Source organism: Panthera leo, chromosome F3 (assembly GCF_018350215.1).
Source record: "Panthera leo isolate Ple1 chromosome F3, P.leo_Ple1_pat1.1, whole genome shotgun sequence".
Taxonomy (NCBI): domain Eukaryota; kingdom Metazoa; phylum Chordata; class Mammalia; order Carnivora; family Felidae; genus Panthera; species Panthera leo.
The window spans coordinates 42,833,764-42,853,773 of record NC_056696.1 but is presented as its reverse complement, the minus strand read 5'-3'; the positions used below and the strand labels follow the sequence as shown (position 1 = coordinate 42,853,773).

At 51.4% G+C, this 20,010-nt stretch overlaps 1 protein-coding gene across 14 annotated transcripts in view; it reads left to right on the top strand.

Annotated features, from left to right (window-relative positions):
• Positions 1 to 5,314: 5,314 nt before the first annotated feature.
• Positions 5,315 to 20,010, top strand: part of PLEKHA6 (pleckstrin homology domain containing A6) — a 111,365-nt gene continuing 96,669 nt past the window's right edge. For all 14 annotated transcript variants that reach the window (XR_006198696.1, XR_006198695.1, XM_042924680.1 and 11 more), the window contains exon 1: positions 5,315 to 5,434. Coding sequence is in view for 12 of the 14 variants with exons in the window: in XM_042924680.1 (XP_042780614.1) it covers positions 5,373 to 5,434 (62 nt within the window). In the remaining 2 variants the exon portion in view is untranslated. The remainder of the gene's footprint in view (positions 5,435 to 20,010) is intronic.

Sequence of the window (20,010 nt, the reverse complement as noted above, 5' to 3'; positions counted from 1 at the left end):
GCGATTGAGCCACCCAGGCGCCCTCAGTTTTTTTGCTTTTATAAATAATGCTGCAATGAACATATAAATATCTTAATCTTTACATATATCAATGATTTTTTCCCCCTTAGGCTACCTTTCTAGAAATAGAATTGCTGTGTTTTTATTTATTTTATTTATTTTTTTTAAAGTTTCTGTTTTATTTTATTTTTTATTTTTTTAATGTTTATTTATTTATTTATTTATTTATTTTTAACTTTTATTTATTTTTGAGACAGAGAGAGACAGAGCATGAACGGGGGAGGGGCAGGGAGAGAGGGAGACACAGAATCCGAAACAGGCTCCAGGCTCCGAGCCATCAGCCCAGAGCCCGACGCGGGGCTCGAACTCACGGACCGCGAGATCATGACCTGAGCTGAAGTCGGACGCTTAACCGACTGAGCCACCCAGGCGCCCCAATGTTTATTTATTTTTGAAGGAGAGAGAGACAGAGTGCAAGTGGGGGAAGGGCAGAGAGAGAGAGAGAGAAAGACCTAGAACCCGAAGCAGGTTCCAGGCTCTGGGCTGTCAGCACAGAGCCGGATGTGGGGCTTGAAGCCATGAGCCATGAGATCATGACCTGAGCCGAAGTCGGACGCTTAACCGACTGAGCCACGCAAGCGCCCTTAAAGTTTTTATTTTAATCACCCGGTGCTCATCGCGATCTGTGCCCTCCTTAATCCCCATCACCTATTTCACCCATTCCCTGGCCCACCCCCTCTCTGGCAACCATCGGTTTGTTCTTTGTAGCAAAGAGTCTGATTCTTGGTTTTTCTCTCTCTCTCTGTCTTCTTGCCTTTTGCTAGTTTGTTTTGTTTTTTAAATTCCACATATGAGTGAAATCATATGTTATTTGTCTTTCTCTGACTTATTTCGCTTAGCGTAATACCCTCTAGCTCCATCCATGTTGTTGCAAATGGCAAGACTTCATTCTTTTCTGTGGCTGAATTGTAATCCACTGTATGTATATCCCACATCTTCTTTATCCATTCATCTGTCGATGGACACTCGGCTTGCTTCCACATCTTGGCTATTGTAAATAATGCTGCTATAAACACAGGGGTGCATGTATCCCCCTGAATTAGTGTTTTTGTGTTCTTTGGGTAAATACCCTGTGATGCGATTGCTGGATCCTAGGGTAGTGCTGTTTTTAACTTTTTGGGGAAAACTCCGTACTGTTTTCCAGAGTGGCTGCACCAGTGTGCATTCCCACCAACAGGGAATTGCTGTTTTAAGACATTTTGACGTATTTTGCCAAATTCTTGGCTGGAAATTACTAATTTACGTTCCCTGCAGTTGTGTTTGAGAATGTATTTTGTTACGCGAGCGTCAGCATCGAATATTGAAACATTTTCATTGCTTTAATCCCTTACTTCTTCATTGTTTTAACCCATTGGTTTGATTAGTGGTGAGATTTTTTTTTTTTAATTTTTTTTTTAAACCTTTATTTATTTTTGAGACAGAGAGAGACTGAGCATGAATGGGGGAGGGTCAGAGAGAGGGAGACACAGAGTCTGAAACAGGCTCCGGGCTCTGAGCTGTCAGCACAGAGCCCAATGTGGGGCTCGAAGTCACAAACCGTGAGATCATGACCTGAACCAAAAGTTGGACGCTTAACCAACTGAGCTACCCAGGCGCCCCAAAAAGAGGTGTATAAAGTATGAATAGCCCATCTGTTGTCATTTGTTCGAGATTTTGGCTTTTCTTAAAAGGTAGTTTAGTGCAGTTGTCAAGATGGCAGTTATGGGGTGAAATTTGGGTTGAATCTGGACTCTGTCATTTACCAGCAATATGACCTTGACAGTGACTTAAAAAAAAAACAAACTCTCTGTGCCTCAGTTTCTCCATCTGTAAAATGAAGATAACAATGTTACCTATTTCCTGGACTTCTTGTAAAGATAGGTGAAATCACTTATGCAGAGCAGGTAGAATCATGGCAAGCAGAGCGACACCTGTGTTTGCCATTATCTTACCGTTATTGGTTTGTGCGAAACACACACATATCTCAAGACAGTATCATGATCTCCCTCCTCCAAGCACCCCAAGTCTCCTTGTCCTAGACTAAGTGCCCCCATGCCTCCAATGACCCCACTTCCTTTTTCAGGCTTTTCTGGAGCCTTACTGGGGTGTGGTCCCACCAGCACAGAGCGTGATGAGGCAGCCACACCCCATTCCCAGGATGATCCCCTGGAATGTCGCACTTCTGGGGACTGCTGGCAGGTACCCGGATGAAGGGGATTTGGCTCCTCTGGCGTCTTCTGCCAACGGGACACTCCACTGGAGCCCCCTCCCCGCTGCGTCCGTCTGTACTGATCAATCCCTCCTTATTCCTGTGAGCCCGATTTGCATCTCCCAAAGTAGCAATAAGAGAGAGTTGGGACACTGCCCGCCCGGGTTGTGGGAAGGATGCCCGTCTGGAATTTGAAGACATTAGATTCAAATCCTGGTCCAAATTAGAGGCTGTATGATTTGTAACAAGTCACTTCATATCCCTGAGGTTTTTGTTTCCCGATCTGAAAAATGGGGTTTGTATCACTACCCACGTAACTAGTTGATCGCTAGAAGAGTAACATACATGGAAGTGCTTTGTAAAATGCAGATAATTATACAAACGTCAGTTCGATGTGTGCATTTGAACAGAATGTATCAGATGGCGATGCTTTATCTCAAAGGTCAGACCAAGGTGGGTTAGTAGGAAACGTGTGTTTAGGGCTGATGGTATTTAGGGTGACTGTCCAATCTGCCTCCCTCACTGAATTTAGTCTCTCTAGATGGTTGGTCCTGATGGAGTGGATTCAGGAAATAAGGTGGGGTATATCAATGCTGATCTGATACGCATTCATGGGTGCTCAGGCTTTACTCCTGCAGTGTCGAGGACCCCCTCCATGGAGAAAGCAAGGTCCCTGTTTAGCTCTGACATCACCATATCCACCCCGTCTGGCTCATCATCACCTGAAAACCTGAGTCCTTAACCGCAGGTCCCAATTTGCTTTTAATCGGCCCGATGCTTGCGATTAGCCTGTTAAGTTCACCCTGGCCCCTGGTGGTGAGGTCGTTGTTCTGATTTTGCTGGGTTCCTGGGTCCTCATTGGCATCAGTGGGCCACCCAGAGACCACAAGCCTGCTTGCCTCGCCTAAAACTGTGACTGTCTAGGATGGAAGAGGTCATAGCGGGGAAGGAAAACCTGCTGTTGGAGAGGTGGGGTGGTGGGGTGGGGAGGTGCTGACAGGTGTAGACTCATTGGCATCACAGCTGAGGTCTAGAACCCAGGTTCCCTCCTTCTAATCCAATGCTCTTCCCCTTCCGAGCTTCAGTCTCCTCATCTCGAAAAGGGGAGTGATAATTCCTGCCCGGCCTGCAACACGGAGGTTCAACTGAGCTAACGTAGGAGGTGGGTACGGACATAAAGCCGTGCAACATGAAACTGCTTTATCACATCAGGTGTGAAAGCCTTTCGGAGTTGCAGAAACAAGCTCGGCATCCCTGGGTCCCCTGTCCCTCATCAGTCATTCCTCCTACTATCTGGTAGTTCCTGGTTCCTCCCCGGAAACCGTGGTTGATTTGAGGGCCTTGGCACATAGCAGGTGCTCAATAAATGTTGGTTGGTTATAGGAGCTTTGGATGGAAGAGAGTTTGGGCTCAGGGAAAGCTTCTGTTGGTATGTGGCAGGGGTGGGGGGGACATTTATTTCCTGTCCTCAGCCTTGCCCCTGGCTCCTCTGGACTGAGTTGCTTCAAGGCTAGAGATAGTCTTGAATTCGTCTTTGTCTTTGTGATGTTTCGCACAGAGCCAAGCACGTAGCAGTTATTTGGTAACTGCTTTTTTAAAAAAATTTTTTTAAATGTCTATTTATTTTTGAGAGAGAGACAGAGACAGAGACAGAGTGCGAGCCGGAGAGGGGCAGACAGAGAGGGAGACACAGAATCCAAAGCAGGATCCAGGCTCCCAGCTGTCAGCACAGAGCCCAAAGCGGGACTCGAACTCACAAACTGCGAGATGGTGACCTGAGCCGAAGTCAGAGGCTTAACCGACTCAGGCGCCCTAGTAACTGCTTTTTGAATGAATGAATGATTGAATGAATGAATGAACGAGACAGAGTAAGGTGATAGAGCATGGCCCTGATAGTCAGATGAGCAGAATCTTAGAATCCTGGCCCTGCCGCTTTCTTTTGGCGAATGTTTACCGTATGCCCATTATGTACCAGGCAGGTACTAGGTTGCAAAAATGGATTTTTAAATTCACAGTCTAGTTAAGGGAGCAGACGTGTGAGCAAATAATTGTCCTGTATGCGATAGAGACATATGCTACATATGTCGGTGGCCAAGAAAGAAAGTGGGAGACTGTCCCTGGAGAGTCAGGAAAGGATTCCCAGGGAAGGGGCCTGAAGCTAGATCTCGGCAGGGTCTCACTGGAACTATAGCCTCCTTCACAGAGGGGAGGGCGAAATGAAATGACATAATGAGTGCACCATCTGACGCTCAATAATCGTTTAATAAATGTGGAAAAATGTCCCCTTGGAGCGGGTGATTGCTTTGTGGGGGAGGGGCAGGAGCCAGGAGCCGAAGGAATTTCCGAAGCTGACCCACAGAGCTGAACTCCTTAGTTCCGCCAGCTAATCGCTGTGCGACCTGGAACAAGTTCTCTCACTTCTCCAAGTCTCAGCTGCCCTAGCTGCAGGGTGGGGACCATGGGTGTGTTGTACGGGTCGGCGGAGGAACTTCACGCCCAAGGCCCCTAGAACGTGCCTGGCACGTAGTAAATGCTAGAACATAACAGCTCCCTTTTTATGGCCAATGTAATTCACGGAGAGGCTACGTCTACACGCAGACCCACACAGGTTGCATGCCCGTTGACTCCCAGATATGCTCAGAAAGGAAGGTGGGCGAAGGGGGCCAGGGTTAGGCCGAGGGACAGTGGCTGAGTCTGAGAAGCCCTCCAAACTCCCGTAGAAAAGGTTGCAGGGATGAGGCTAGGGCAATGGGGCGATGGGTGGGGGTGGAGGCCGGCTGGTGGCTGGTGCCTCCTAACTGCTGAGCTGGGGGACCCGCCTCAGGGAGACCGGGACGTGGTCCTTTGACAGCAGGAACTTAATTCCCTCAGGCACGTAGGCCCGGCCCCGGCCAGTCCTGCCGGCAACATCCCAGGGCTCTGTCGCCTGACTGGTCCCCTGACCTTCCACAGCAAGGCAGCCTGGCGGCCATGCTGGGTTGCCGTGGTAACTGGCAGCCTCCCAGCTGGGTTGCCTGGGTAACCAGTTAGCTGGTATTGGGGGAGGGGGAGGGGAGCTGGGGGGAATCGGCCTCAAAGAGGCAGAGAAGGACAAGGGCGGGACCAAGACGAAGACAAATCCCTGATGCCCCCAGCACAGCCCTCTCCAGTCTCCCTCATGGGATTGGGAAAGCCCGAGAAAGGCAGGTAGGAAAGGATGTGTTGTTTCCTGCCGTGCAGGTGCGTGCGTGTGTGAGTGTGTGTGTTTTGTGGGATGAATCCTCTTGGCCAATGCAGGACATTGGGAAGATACGATAGGGCCGGGCAGCATCTCCCAGGCAGTGAGATCCAGAGGGGAGGCCATGGACCAGCCAAACCCCGATCTCAATCCTGGTCCCCCCCCTCCTGGACGACGTCACCTCTTTGAGCTCTAGTTTCCTCATCTGTAAAATGGAGGTGCTAACACAGACCTCCAGGGACATTGTTTGGGACAGTGGCTGTCTCCGTCAATGGCGGCTTCCCGCTCTCCTTCCGTGCTGATTTTCTATTCCGTGAATGCTTTCCAGCCACCAAGGGCTTGTATCTGGGGCCCCTGCGGCAGGGGATGGGGGCGGGAGGGTTGGAATCCTTGAGGACCTAGAGACGTGACTTTCACCCTCAAGAGTTTACCATCCCAATCTGCTGAGGGCTGGAAGCAAGTTTTTGTAAGTGGGACCGTCTGCAAGAAAGTTTTCAAAGTAAGGCCTAATTGGAAATTGTGACTGCGACCAGTAGAAATACCTTCTCCCACAGAACCGGCCGACACGTCTGTGTTACCCTGACTCTGTGTGGTGCACACCAGCTTCCTGTTAGATTTTCGTTTAGTCTGGCCTGTTTTGTTAAAAAAAAAAAAGCTTTGGCTTCTCAGGTTGATTTCACGCCCACCGGCGGGTCACCCACTGCCTTCAGCGTGACAAGCGCTGAGAAACACGCTCCCTCAGGTGTGCGTGGGGCCTCGGGCTCCTCCCACCTTCTGGTTGGATCCTCACAGCTCCAGAGGTAACTGAAGCTCAGGGGTCACGTGGCTTGCCCAAGCTCACAGATCAGCGGTTGCTGCACATGCGATTTGCCCAGGGTCACAGAGCCAAGGCTTGACCCGGGGTCTCTGTGGCTCAGGTGCGTGAGGCACCCCTGTGTGTGCTGATCCCGCTGCGGTGAGAGGAGCTGGAGGGTTCTTCTTGGGGAGAAATTGGGATCTCAGTTCTGCCCGTTGGGATCTCAATGCCCAGAAGGATCTGTCGCAGCCGCCTCGAGGAAACTGAGGGCCCGGAGCCGAGCGCAGAACTCCGTGCGTCTGGTCCGTTGTCACAGGGATGGGAGCGGCTGGGTGACTGAGGAGGGCTGTCGAAAGATGAGACTGAGTCTGAAGCAGCCTGGGTGCTCCCTCAGCATTTGCGAGGGGGTAAGTCTGGGAGGGCGGCGGGCGGCGGGGAGGGAGGCCTGGCTGAACAAGGAACTTTTCTGGTTACTGAGCTGGGCTGGGTAGGGCTGTGAGGAAAGATTCCGTGTCGGGGTCCTGGGGCCATGCCTAAAGTCCTCAGATTTTCTGACAGGAAAGACTTAAGCCAGTCCCCTGAGAAGCCAGCTTTTAATTCTACCTCCTGTGCCGCCACAGAAATGATAGTCAGCAGGAGGCCTGCCAAGCGCGGACCTGACCGCAGAGTAGGTTCTGCTGAAGGAGAGCTTAGCACCAGGCGGCTGAGGCTGGGAGTGGCCGGAGAGGGGAGGACACGAGGGGCTCTGGAATACTCAGGCAGAATCCTACCCGCCCCCCCCCCCCCCCGCTCCATAAATATTTACTGTGATCAATCCAAGATAAGGCCCGCAATAAGAATCAGGAGCAGGGGGCAGAATCCATACTGCTCGGTTCTGTTCTCAACCCTGCTGTGAGAATTTAGCCTCTCAGTCCCCTCAGAACTTGGTTTCTCCATGTGTAGGGGCTTAGAAGATGGGTGCAGTTCAGTCCCTTCCCACCGCAGACTTTGCCCTTTGCAAACAGAAGCGCGGGCCAGGCATTTATAGCAGAGAGGCACTTCCTTTCCGTTCGGGTGTATTCCCTTTCCAGCTTCCACACGTCACTCCACTGCACAGAAAGCTGCCCAACGCACCAGGTGGCCAAGAGGGGGCTGCGGGGTAGCGTGGTGGGGCCGGTGGCACAGGGCCTGCGGCTCTAGAGGCGATGGGGCAGGGGGCGCCTCGAGCTTGGCCTGTCTCTCTGGGCTGGCCTTTAATTTCTTCAGCACCCACTGATTTGAATGTCAACACTTCCAACGGTAAAAATGAGAACGGTCAGAGGTATCTTGTCCAGGCTCCCGATCTCAGGCTCTTGGTGCCTTTGTAACGGGTCAGGCCAGGCCGGTGGGTGGGTGACCAGGAATTCTGCCGGAACTCGAGTGGGATGGAAGTTTCTGTCCGAGGCTGGGTGAACGGAGGCTGGGGAGATGGGTTCCCAGTAAGGAGAGTCAGTGGCTTGGGATCATGCAGGGAGACTGTGCCTTGCCTGAAGATAAACTGATTCACACTGTGAAGCTGTAAGAGTAGCCTATAGGGTCCCCCTTGTCGCTGTGCCCGCACGTTCTGCACGTACCCGACAAGCTATATACCATATTCCTTCTAGCTGGTCCAGGGTGACTTTTGGTGCCCTCTTTTTGCGAAGAACCTGCAGTTCTGAGCCAATGGCCACTTACTCAAGACCACATTGAACGGTGGGGGGAGAATCAGAATTAGAATCTGTGGCCGTTTCCACATTTCCTGCCGGAGCCCTCTCCTGACCCCTGGTGTGACCCAAGTTTGAATGCAAATACATTAGCAGTGAGATCATGGAGATGGGGGGAGGGGTAGCTTGTGATTATTCTTTTGGCTCCATTTTGTCGTGGCGCCCCCCCCTCCCCCCCCAACAGTCATGGCTCATTCGTGGCCGCTCAGGACCGCCCGGCTGGCCTCCTCTCCCTAGGGGCCCGGAACCTGTGTCCTGGGAGAGGTGGGGGGGGGAGGGGGGCTGCCACTACCGGGGGCAGTGGGGTGGGGGGTGGTGTGCATGTGTTATTAGCATGTTCATGTGCATATAGGGAGGGACCGTTGGCCGCTCCTGGTCTGACCAAGGGGCCCTTCAGATCATGCAGAAAGCAAGCCACCAAACTGCTGAGGCAGAGGCTTAGAGGCTGAGCTGGGCTGGAGGGGGAAGGAGAGAGTGCCGGTCCTTACCACTCCCTCCTCCACACACAGCCGAAGGGGGGTGGGGGGTTGTTACCTAACGGGGCCAGTTCCTCCAGCAGTCATACATGGCTTCCTTTTGTGGCACAGGCCTTGTCTGAGTCCAGAAACCCTCTGTCCTCATTCAGGCCCAACCTAACCCTCCAGCAGCAGCCTGCAAAGTGGGCTTGACCTGTTCCTTTCTTTTCCCCTGTCTGCTGCTCCCGAATGTTTCCACCCGGCCCCGGTATCCTTATCACGGGGCTCACTTTGTGGGACCACTGGCTCTGTAGGACTTGTACTGTGGGTGAGGCTGGACCACGGGCAGAGCGCATACAGGCTTTGGTGGGGGGATAAACAGGGAGACCCCGCAGACCTGCCTCGGGGCGGCAGATCCCCCATGGGACGAAAGCAGGAAGACGAAGGAGAGACCAAGAGCTCTGGGGGAACAGATGGAGAGTGTGTGCCTTTCGATGGGCCGCCTCCGGCCAGCTGTTCTGGAGGCCCAGCAGGTGAGCCACAGCGACACAGAGAGCGCCCAGACCCCAGAAAAGACTTTGTTGGATCTGAACGGGAAGCATCTCGGTTGGGCCCGGCGTCTTCCAAATCTGGTGTTGTCAGGACCAAGGCCAAGTTATCAACACTTACACTTATTAAGTTATATGTATTTTTAAAGTGTCTTTTATTGGTTGAAACGGCCAGTTGGAAAGAGAAGTGGTTCTGAAATGTTGTCATTCACATATGTCCTTCCCTCTGATAAATTTGTGTCTCCCCACGGCGATTAGCACACTGCCGTGAACCAGCGGGTACTTGATCATACCTTCCCCCACCTTCCCCGGGCAGTATGCTTGGGGATGCGGCAACTTGCAAGGCGGTAAGATGCGAAGCTGCTCTCAGCCCAAAGCTTTGGGTGGGCTGAGACCTCAGATCTCTCCACTTTCTGGCTCAGAGCCGGGATCGCTGTCTCCCAGCCATCGGCCGAAGGATTTGTAGGTAGAGTTTGATGTCACCTTTTGCATCCTTCTCTGCGTTTCTCCTTGGACGCATCGTGGCTTTGTCCCTCGTGCTGGGGCGCTCAGATGATGCAGATAAGGTGCTGGCCCACAGTCTAGTTTGGGTTAGGCAGTGCTGAGCCTCTTTCATTCTTTTTGAGGATGACTGTGTATTTTTCATATTTCTTCGAGAAGGAGCAAGCTCTTTTCAGCCAGCTTAGAGGAGTTCATCGCTCCCGCAAGAACCTTGCCGGATGACAAGTCAGGGGAAGGGGATGGCCGCAGAAGCTCATTTGCATATTTCCCACAAGCCTGCCTTTGGCTCAATTTCTCAGCCATCCCGGGCAGGTTGTAGTCTGGGCATTGCTGTCATTTTTCTCTCCGTCACATGCGCCAGAATCTGTGGGCAGGTCCAGGCTAAATGTAGCTCATTATAAACACTGTACTCGGGTGTCAGAGTCTGTTTTTTCTAGACCGGGAGACCGAGACAGGAGAGCGACCCGGAGTCTCAGCTTTGGAAGCAACCTTTCATTTGGTCCAGCCCCCCTCCCAGATAGCAGTCACCTTCCCAGACGCATGATCACTGTATTCCCCGGTGACTAGGAGCACTCCCGTGTGAAGCAGCCTTGGGCCCTGGTAGACGGCTCCAACGTGTAGCCTTCCTTAATGCTGATCTCAAGTTGGTCTTCTACCCTTTGGTAAACTTGTCTCGATCCTTTGGTTTCAAGAGTCAGGCAAGCGTGGAGAGACATTAGGACACAGCAGGAAAAACCTAGGCTCTGGGGTCCTCTGCCTCGGCCCGCACTTGACTTCACGCTCGCCAGCTGTGTGACCCTGGTTGTAATCCTAACCTCTCTGAGCCTTAGTTTTATGCACCTGTAAAATAAGAATAGTGATGGCACTTACCTCATAGGGTTGTTGAGAGGATTAAGCCAATTATCACATGTAAAAAGCTTAGAACAGGGCCTGGCAACTGGAAGTCACTTGGCACATGGTAGCTTTCATTCTCTTAAAATAAACTGTCTAGAATTGAACACAATACTCCAGATAGGGTCTATTCAACAGGCCTCCGATGCCCCCTACTTGACAATCTATTTCTTTTTTTTTTTTAATTTTTTTTTTTTTAACGTTTATTTATTTTTGAGACAGAGACAGACAGAGCATGAACGGGGGAGGGTCAGAGAGAGGGAGACACACAGAATCCGAAACAGGCTCCAGGCTGTCAACACAGAGCCCGACGCAGGGCTCGAACTCACGGACCGCGAGATCGTGACCTGAGCCGAAGTCAGACGCTTAGCCGACTGAGCCACCCAGGCGCCCCTTGACAATCTATTTCTATGACCTCAGACTAAGTTTGTGAGTCACTGCTGTTTAAATTGAGCTCACTGTGCTGGAATCCTCAGGTTATTTTCCCGCGGAGAGCTGTTTAGACCTCCTCTCTCCTACATAAATGATGTGATGTGTGAGTTAGCGGGAAGTCTTTTCTCTCTCACTGGGTCACTTTTACTCTTCTCCGTTCATCCCGATGCACTTGCTTATCAAGTGAGCTGAGCATGTACGGTCGGGGCCTTCCTTACCTCCAAATCCAGCTCTGACACTTCCCAGGCCTACAGGGCAAGGGACGCAGGTGCCCCAGGCATATCCAGAAGGCCTGGTTTCAAGGCAAACCTCTGAGACCCTCCAAATCTTTGCTCTTCGTGAACCAGCAGCGTCGACATCATCTGAGAGTTTGTTAAAAATGTGGAATCTCAGGCCTCACTTCCAACCTACTGAATAAAAATCTGCGTTTGGCAGGATCTCCCGGGTGACTCATACGTACATTGAAATTTGCAAAGTACTGCCCTGCATTACTCAGCCTGGGGTAGGAAGGAGGGTCACGGGGGGAAGAATCCTGTCTTCCAAGATCTCACAATGAGTCCTACTGACCAGGCTCCTAGGGACAGACATAAAACTATTTCTAAGATAGTCTGTGTTCTCTGCCTGCCTCTTGGCATGCCAATAATACGGTTTTTCTAAAACACTCATGCACTTTAGGAAAACATAGATTGTGCACTTCCCCCATTTTCTTAGTAACATGCTCTTGAGCATACTTCAAAACCTGGGGCTTGTATGTACAGTTAGAATCTTGTTGATGTTACATGTGGGGTTTTACATTTACGAGCTATATCGTTTTGTTGACGTGAGGCCCTTATTCCGGTATATGGAATGCTGATTCTGCCGTAGGTGTGTTAGCCGCCCAGCCTGGCTTTGTCAGTAGCAAATCTGGTAGCCTTGCCTTCTGAGGCTTTGTGCCAACCATGGATGAACACGTGGAACACAAAAGGATCGCAACAGACCTCTGTGGCACACCATCAGAGACTCATTCCTTGCCTGTGCCTGGGCCTCCACCTCATCAAGTTGGTCTATGGTGTCATGGTCTTGGTCTATGGTCTATGTGCCAGGCATTAGTATTTTAAAAGCTCTCTGGGTGGGGCGCCCGGGTGGTTCAGTCAGTTAAGTGTCCAACTCAGGTCACCATCTCGCAGTTTGTGAGTTCAAGCCCCACGTCGGGCTCTGTGCTGACAGCTCAGAGCCTGGAGCCTGTTTCAGATTCTGTGTCTCCCTTTCTCTCTGCCCCTCCTCTGCTTGCACTCTCTCTCTCTCTTTCTCAAAAATAAATGAACATTAAAAAAAAAAAAATAGGGGTGCCTGTTTGGCTGAGTCAGTTAAGCGTCCGACTTTGGCTCAGGTCATGATCTTGTGGCTTGTGAGTTCGAGCCCCGTGTCGGGCTCTGTGCTGACAGCTCGGAGCCTGGAGCTTGCTTCGGATTCTGTGTCTCCCTCTCTCTTTCTGCCTCTGCCCCGCTCATGCGTGCTTGCTCTCTCTCAAAAATAAATAAACACTAAAAATAAAAAAAATAATAAAAGCTCTCTGGGTAATTCTGGTGTGAAGGCAGGATTGAGAACCGCTGGGCCAGATTACCTCTGACATGCATGCTCCTCCCCTCTGACCTCAGAGGCTCCCTGATGCCTGGTAGGCATCTTCTGGGGGCTCTGGTCCCCAAGCCTGAGGTCTGCTGGCTAAGGTCCATGGAGAGAGGGCCTGGCTGGCTGGTGTAGCACAGTGGCCGGGCACTGGGCATGCCATGCAGGACTACAGGGCACTCCTGTCTTCTCCAAATCCCTGGGAGAGGACGTGGGGTGGCTGCTGTCAGCCACGTGCTCTCCTGCCCTTCTCGGGACAAAAGGATCATCTTTTGGTTGGACACCAAGCTCTGATGTGAGCTTCTTTCCTGTGTTTCTGAGCTTGCGGTGTAAGGAGAATAGCCAGCCAAAGGCCAGCATAAGTCAGTTTCAGCCTAAGTCAGTCAAGATGGCTCCCTGCCTGCTTCCTCTCTGTGCCCCGCGTTTCTGTCCTCCTCCATAACTCAGGAGGTGACAGCACCTCAGCACCTCTGAGCCTTCTCTTGCAGCTCTTTCCCCTCACACCCCACCCCCACCCCCCACAGGCCCAGGGCTGCCCCATGTGGGAGCTGCAGCAGCTCCCAGGAACCTTTGCTCACAGACACACGAATGCACGCAGACCCCCCTGACTTGGCACTGGGGGGTCGGAGCACCTGCTTACCCAGCTGGCTCATCTGGGGCAAGACCAGCTTCTACCCCGGGGCTCAGGATGTTGCTGTAAGCATCCCTTCCCTGCTTCTGCAGTAGGAGTGTGTCCAAGATCTGTGTTATCTCGTCCTGTCCCCTTCCTCCCCACAGTCGCCGCTGGGTCCCCAAGTGTCTCTGCAGTGGGCTCGTTAATTGGCGCTTCAGCTGGCTGATTGACTCTAATGCGGGTGAACATTTATTTACCCCAGCAGCCGCCTCTCAGACAGCCGTTAATTGCAGGCACGAGAGAGACAATAATTATGGGATAATGGGTGGCTTTTGTGTGAGTCCTTCTCCTTGCACTGAGTCAGCAAACACGAGGGTTTGTTTCCTAACATTCAGCTACCCTGCTGAGGAGATGCCGCAGCCCTGCTCACTCCACCCCTGTCACATCCAGGGGCCTCCCCTCAACCTGGGGTTTTGTCCCTGGGTGACAGAGAGCATGTCCCTATCTTCAAAATGTCGCCTCCTAATTCCCATGCAGTCGTGACCCCGTTTTTAGGATTTGTGAGGTTGAATTGGTGCCTTTTTGGAAAGTCACACCTGCTTTTTCGAGAAGTGTGTAAGTGAATGCTAAAATGTACGCCTTATTCCACTGGCCCTTCCTCGTCTCTGTATTTCACAGTTGTAGTTAGCGTGTGGCCATCGTCCTGTGTCACGCGTTGTTTTGTGTATAACGTTATTTTACACAGATACTTCCAGGTATGCCAATGGCCCATACATTTGTCATTTTAAATAGCTATAAATAATTCCGTCAGGTTACTTCATTACTGGAGTGCTCTTCTCTTATTACTGGGAATTTGGGTTGTTTCCAATTTGTTGCTCTTATGAATAGCTGTGCTATGAACATCTTTATATGTTACTGATTTTTTTCCCCCCAGCTATTTCCCAGCGGGGTGAAGTGAATTATGAGTCATATAGATCTGGCACAGTGCTGAGAAGAGCTGAGGTGGGGAGGAAGCTGGAGTCTGGGGGGGGCAGGCAGGGGATGTTCAACTGGTTCCCTCCCTTCCTTGGCCCAAAGTACAGTTCCTCCGCGCCTCTGTCTCACCCATCTCTAGTGTGACCCTGGCTCCAACTTGCCCAGTAACAGCCCAAGTTAGTGAAATAGAGGCCTTGTCCTCTGGTTCGCTATCGATCTCCCCAAAATGTAGTGGCTTAGAGCAGTAATGTATTGTTACCTCTCAGGGTTCTCTGGGTTACCGGGCTCAGCGGGGGCTTGCCTGGGTGTCTCCTGCCCTTGTAGTCATCTGAAGGCTGGACTGGGCCAGACAGGCAAGGTGGCTTCTTACCCGGCTGTCATTGGTGCCAGGGGAATTCAGGAGAGGGAGAGGTCACTTTCTGGCTGAGGCCATGAGGCCAGACCCCATGGAAGGCGTGTGTGTGTGTGTGTGCGTGTGTGTGTGTGTGTGTGTGTGTCTGGGGCTGTTAACAGAGCACCTACATGTAGCCTCTTCCCGTGGCCTGGACTTGCCTTGGGGACGTGGCAGCTGGTTCCAAGAGGGTGAGTGTCCCGGGAAAGTATTCCAAGAGATCCACGTGGAAGCTTCAGGCTTTTTTTTTTTCTTTTCAACCTTCTTTCTTTTGTTTTCTTTATTTATATTTAAAAAAAATTTTTTTTAATGTTTTTATTTATTTTTGAAGGAGAGAGAGACCGAGCGTGAGCAGGGGAGGAGCAGAGAGAGAGGGAGACATAGAATTTGAAGCAGGCTCCAGGCTCTGAGCTGTCAGCACAGAGCCCGATGCGAGGCTCAAACTCACAAACCGTGAGATCATGACCTGAGCCGAAGTCGGACGCTCAGCCGACTGAGCCACCCAGGTGCCCCTTCTTTATTTATATTAAAGTTTATTTATTTTGAGAGAGAGAGAGCATGAGCAGGGGTGGGACAGAGGGAGAGGGAGAGAGAGAGAGAGAGAGAGAGAGAGAGAGAGAGAGAATCTCAAGCAGGTTCCGTGCTGTCAGTTCCCATCTCAGGAATCATGAGATCATGACCTGAGACGAAATCAAGAGTCTGCCGCTCAACCCCAACCGACCGAGCCACCCAGGCGCCCCAGAAACTCTTTTCTTAAAGTAATCTGTACGCCTAACGTGTGGCTCGAACTCACAACCCCGAGATCGAAAATCACATATGCTCCCCTGACTGAGCCAGCCAGGCACCCCTTGGGGTTTCTTATGCCCAAGCCTCAGAATTCACACAACCCCACTTCTGTTACATTCTGTGGGTCCAACCGAGAGCCGCAGACCTGCCCTGATGCCCAGGGAAGGAACAGACTCCACCTCTCAGGAGAGGATCAGCAGAGAATTTGCATCACCTTTGTTCCTCCCGCCCTGGAAAGAAAACTACTGGTCTCTCATGAATCCCCTGCGTGGCTGCCTCTGGAGAGGCGGTAAGAAACCCTACCCCTTCATTTCCATTCCAAATCCAGCCCTTCACGAGGCACGGAAGCCATGTGACCTCTTCTCAGAACCTTCCTGAGGCCCCCACAGAAGTCCTAGCTCTCTTCCTGCATCTGGCCTCCCTACCCCTTTCTAGTCTTTGGTCGCGCTGTCTCTCACACAGCTCTCAGCACATCCTGGCACTAAGTTACTTATGGGCTTGGCTTGCTAGGTTGTAAACTCCTGCTTGAAGGCAGGCACTCTGTCCTTGTTCATCTCCACACCTACCCTCAAGACCTAGCGACTGGCATGAAAAGGGGCCTCCATAAATTCTCTTTCCTTCCCCCTTTTCACACATCGGACACTCCACTGTCTGTTGATTGGACGACTCGATTATCTTATTGGAAGGCAGGGGGCGGGGAGGAGGACAAACATTTACTGAACACTCAGTGTGCGCACTTACCGGCACTGGCTAGGAGCTTATACTTATAAATTATCTTAATTTTTACAGCAAGCTGGGAAGGACGTGGTAGTATCCCTGTTTTGCAGATGATGAAGGTGCGGTGGGGAGATGTTATGTGGTGCGTCCAAGGTGACATCGTTGGGTCTCATGGTTGAAAAGTTGTAGAGCCGTGGGGCACCTGGGTGGCTCAGGAGGTTGAGCGTCCGACTTGGGCTCAGGTCATGATCTCACGGTCCGTGGGTTCGAGCCCCGCGTCGGGCTCTGTGCTGACAGCTCAGAGCCTGGAGCCTGCTTTGGATTCTGTGTGTGTGTCTCTCTCTCTCTGCCCCTCCCCTGCTCAAGCTCTGTCTCCGTCTCTCTCAAAAATAAATAAACATTAAAAAAATTTTTTTGTTTTAAGTTGTAGAGCTGCGATGGAAACGTAGGTCCTTGGGAACTTAGGGCAAATCTTCTCTCCTGGACCCTTAACCTCTTGGAAGCTCAGTTTCATCACCTGTAAAACGGGGTGGACAATAGTTGTTTGTCATTTGGACGGAAGGAAGACCTGTAGAATATCCTGTGCTCGGTGTAGAGCGGGCACATACTCCTCATTACCCATCGTGGTATGACTTCTTGTTCTCAAGGGTTTGGCAAACACTATACATTCGGGATGGCTTTCTGGCCAGTGACGGTTGACGGAGCTGCCCCGCTAGGTCTCTGGGTGTGTGCGTTGTTCACCGACACAACGCGTAATCACTCTGGTACACGCTTCCAGATTACATCCTTCCCTCCCTGTGGAGCACGCTCACAGCCCTTTCCCGTGGACTGTCCTCCAGTGGGCAGCCTCTCACCTTCTTTCTAATCGCCCTGCAGACGGCCAGGACCCAGTCACCCAGGTGGCCTCCCTTAACCACAGCCAGGCCCGGGGAGCCCATCTTCCCCCATTAATTGCTTTTGTTTGCTCCTTGAAAATTAATCCCAACAAGGACCCATTCATTCATTCTCTTTCTTTTTCCTCATCCTCATTCTCGCTTGCTCCCCTCACCTCTCCGCTCTGATTCCATTTGGGGGTCTCTCTCGGTCTCACCACACGCAAGGACCCTGTTCAGGATGAGTGTGCAGTGGGAGCCTTCCACCGGATGAGTTATGATATGGCCTGGAGACGAGACTACGGCACTGGGAAGGGGGTTTCGTGGTAGAGCTAGGGACAGCAGTAATTTACGTCTTTCCTTTCCTGATGCCCTTCCCTCTTACCGCTTTGGCTCTGGCCTCATCATTCTCTGGCTCGAGATGCTGCCTGGGAAGGGAGAGCTGGCTAGTCTCGGCGTCCGTTAGTCTGGTCTGGTCCTCTGTCCCTTCATTCCAAGGCCAGGCCTCTCTTCCACTCCCCTGCCTGGCTAGTGATGTAGAACATGGAGTGGCCAGAATCACAGAAGGCAGAGGGGGTTGGATTTTTTTTTTTTTTCCTTAACTCTTCTCACACCCTTCCCTCCAAAGATCCAAACTGAAAAGTCTGGGAGTCCAGAAAGACGTGAGCTTCTTAGAATTCTTTCCTCCTAGCGCTGGTCATTTGGGAGAGCAGCATACTCAGGGGAGGTGAAATGGAATCCACCCCAGCAAACCGCCTGCCAGGAGCCATGGAGGAAGCCTCTCCAGACCCCACTCTCTTCATCTCTCTGGTCCAGCATCAGCAGGGGCTCCTCTCAGACCGTTGCTAGCTTTTGTGATTCTGGTCCAGTCTGATTCTGTTCCTGGACGCCTGGAGTCCCACAAATCTTCAAGCGCAGAAAAGCATTTCGTGCACCCATGAGGGTTTGCAAATGTATGTCCTTCATGCTGACAAGCCCACGGTGGGGAGAAGTAGAGGGAAGAAAGTAGAGCTACGTGTAAGCTGGTCCGCTGGTGATTCTGCGAAAACACTTTCTAACACACGTACGTGCACGCGCACACGTGCCCCTTCCTTGGGGTCTGGCCTGATGGCCCTAGCTGGAAATGACCTCTCTTTCCACTGAATTCCTCTGGCATCAATGACTCAGAACACTTAACAGAAAATCTATGGGTTTTTTTTTTAAGGTTATTTATTTTTGAGAGAGAGGGAGAGATTGAGAGAGAATGTGCAGAGTGAGAGGGAGAAAGAGAGAGAGAGAGAGAGAGAGAGAGAGAGAGAGAATCCCAAGCAGACTCCACACTGTCAGTGAGAAACCTGATGTGTGGCTCGAACTCACAAAACATGAGATCACGACCTGAGCTGAAATCGAGAGTCGGATGCTTAACCAACTGAGCCACCCAAATCTGTGCTTTTAGGGGCACCCGGGTGACTCGGTTGGTTGAGCGTCCAACTTCGGCTCCGTGCGTGACCCCACGGTTATGTGAGTTCAGGCCCCGTGTCGGGCTTTGCACCAGCAGCGAAGAGCCTGCTTCAGATCCTCCCTCTCCCTCTCGCTCTCTGCCCCTCCCCCACTCACACTCTCTAAGAGAAATAAATAAACATATTTTAAAAAATCTACGCTTTTGGTTGTAGGGTGGTAGTAGATCCTGTTGGACTAATACACTGGGGATGGATTGTAGAAGGCCTTGTATTTTGAGCTAGGAAGTGTATCCTCTATCCCATAGGCATGGAGATACGATGAAGGCCCGTGAGTCAGGGCGTGGTAGAATCCGCATCTGGAGAGAGCAGGGAGACAAATTCAGGAGCACACGTTCATCTCCAGGGCAGTGGGACTGGGGATAACATGGCTCAGGCAGGTCGCTGGGTCATGTTTAAGCTCTACTCATGTATACTCATGTTTAATTTAGACTATATCATGGACAGGGAAGATTGATTGGTTATGGGGCTTTCTTTTTTTTTTTAATGAGTATTCATTTTTTTCCATTTGAATCCAAGTTAGTTAACATGTACTGTAATAATGATTTCAGGAATAGATTCAGTGATTCATCCCTTACCTATAATACACAGCGCTCATCTCAACAAGTGTCCTCCTTAATGCCCATCCCCCATTTAGCCCATCCCCCCACCCAACAGCCCTCCAGCGACCCTCAGTTAGTTCTCCGTATTTAGGAGTCTCTTATGGTTTGTCTCCCTCTCTGTTTTTATCTTATTTTTGCTTCCCTTCCCTTATGTTCATCTGTTTTGTTTCTTCAATTCCATATATGAGTGAAGTCATGTGAGATTTGTCTTTCTCTGACTTATTTCGCTTAGCATAATTCACTCTCGTTCCATCCATGTTGTTGCAGGTAATGGGGGTTTCTGATGACATACTCAGAGCTATTTCAGGGGCTCAGGAGGTGAGGTTGGGAATCCAAGACCTAGGGTAAATCTTCAGGGATAGAGTTGAGTTGGTGACTGGAGGCAGAAGCATTATGGGTAGGGCGTAGGGGACCAGATGAGGGATTAGGTGGCAGGACCCCTTAGAAAGCCCTGCCTGACACTAGAGAAGTTTACATTGAATCATCCCCATATGTGAGGGCTTTTGCCCTGGAACACCTTAGAGGTACCTCTTAGCTGAGGCCAGGTGACAGAGGACTGTGGTAGAACGGTGGCCATGGTGCGGGTCGAGGGAGGATTGAAGGAAGGTACAGATGTCATATTGGCCCCATTACCCCCATTACATGCTCAGAATAGATGGCCCTTCCATTCTCCCTGGGGGCTCAGCCCTTACTGCCCAGATAGAAAAGGGGGAGGAGGGAATGACATGGCTCCTTGTCTATCAGCTTTCTCTCAAGGTCACTTTTGTCTTCCCTCGTCGAAACTGGCACCATATCCCTGGCACTGCCGTCCCTGGAGCTGCGATCCCCAGTCGCTCTGGCAGAGAGCAGAGAAGGGTGTAGCTGCCTACTGAAGCTTCAAAGATGCACTTGAGAGACGGGCTCGTCCTCCAGACTGTCCCCTAATCCTGAAAAATAGCCTTCCCCCACCCCCTCTTGCCAAGAGAGGCCTTCTCTAGAGCCTTTCTCGGGTCGGGGAGGAAGGGAAGGACTCCGTTCAAGGGGCCCAGCCTGGGTGTCTGTACATTGAGGGGAGTTGTCTGCATGCTGGGCAGAGGCCAAGCTAAACACCCCCCTACCAGCTGCCCCAGCCATCCTGTTTTCCTGGCCTGGCTGGGAATGGGGG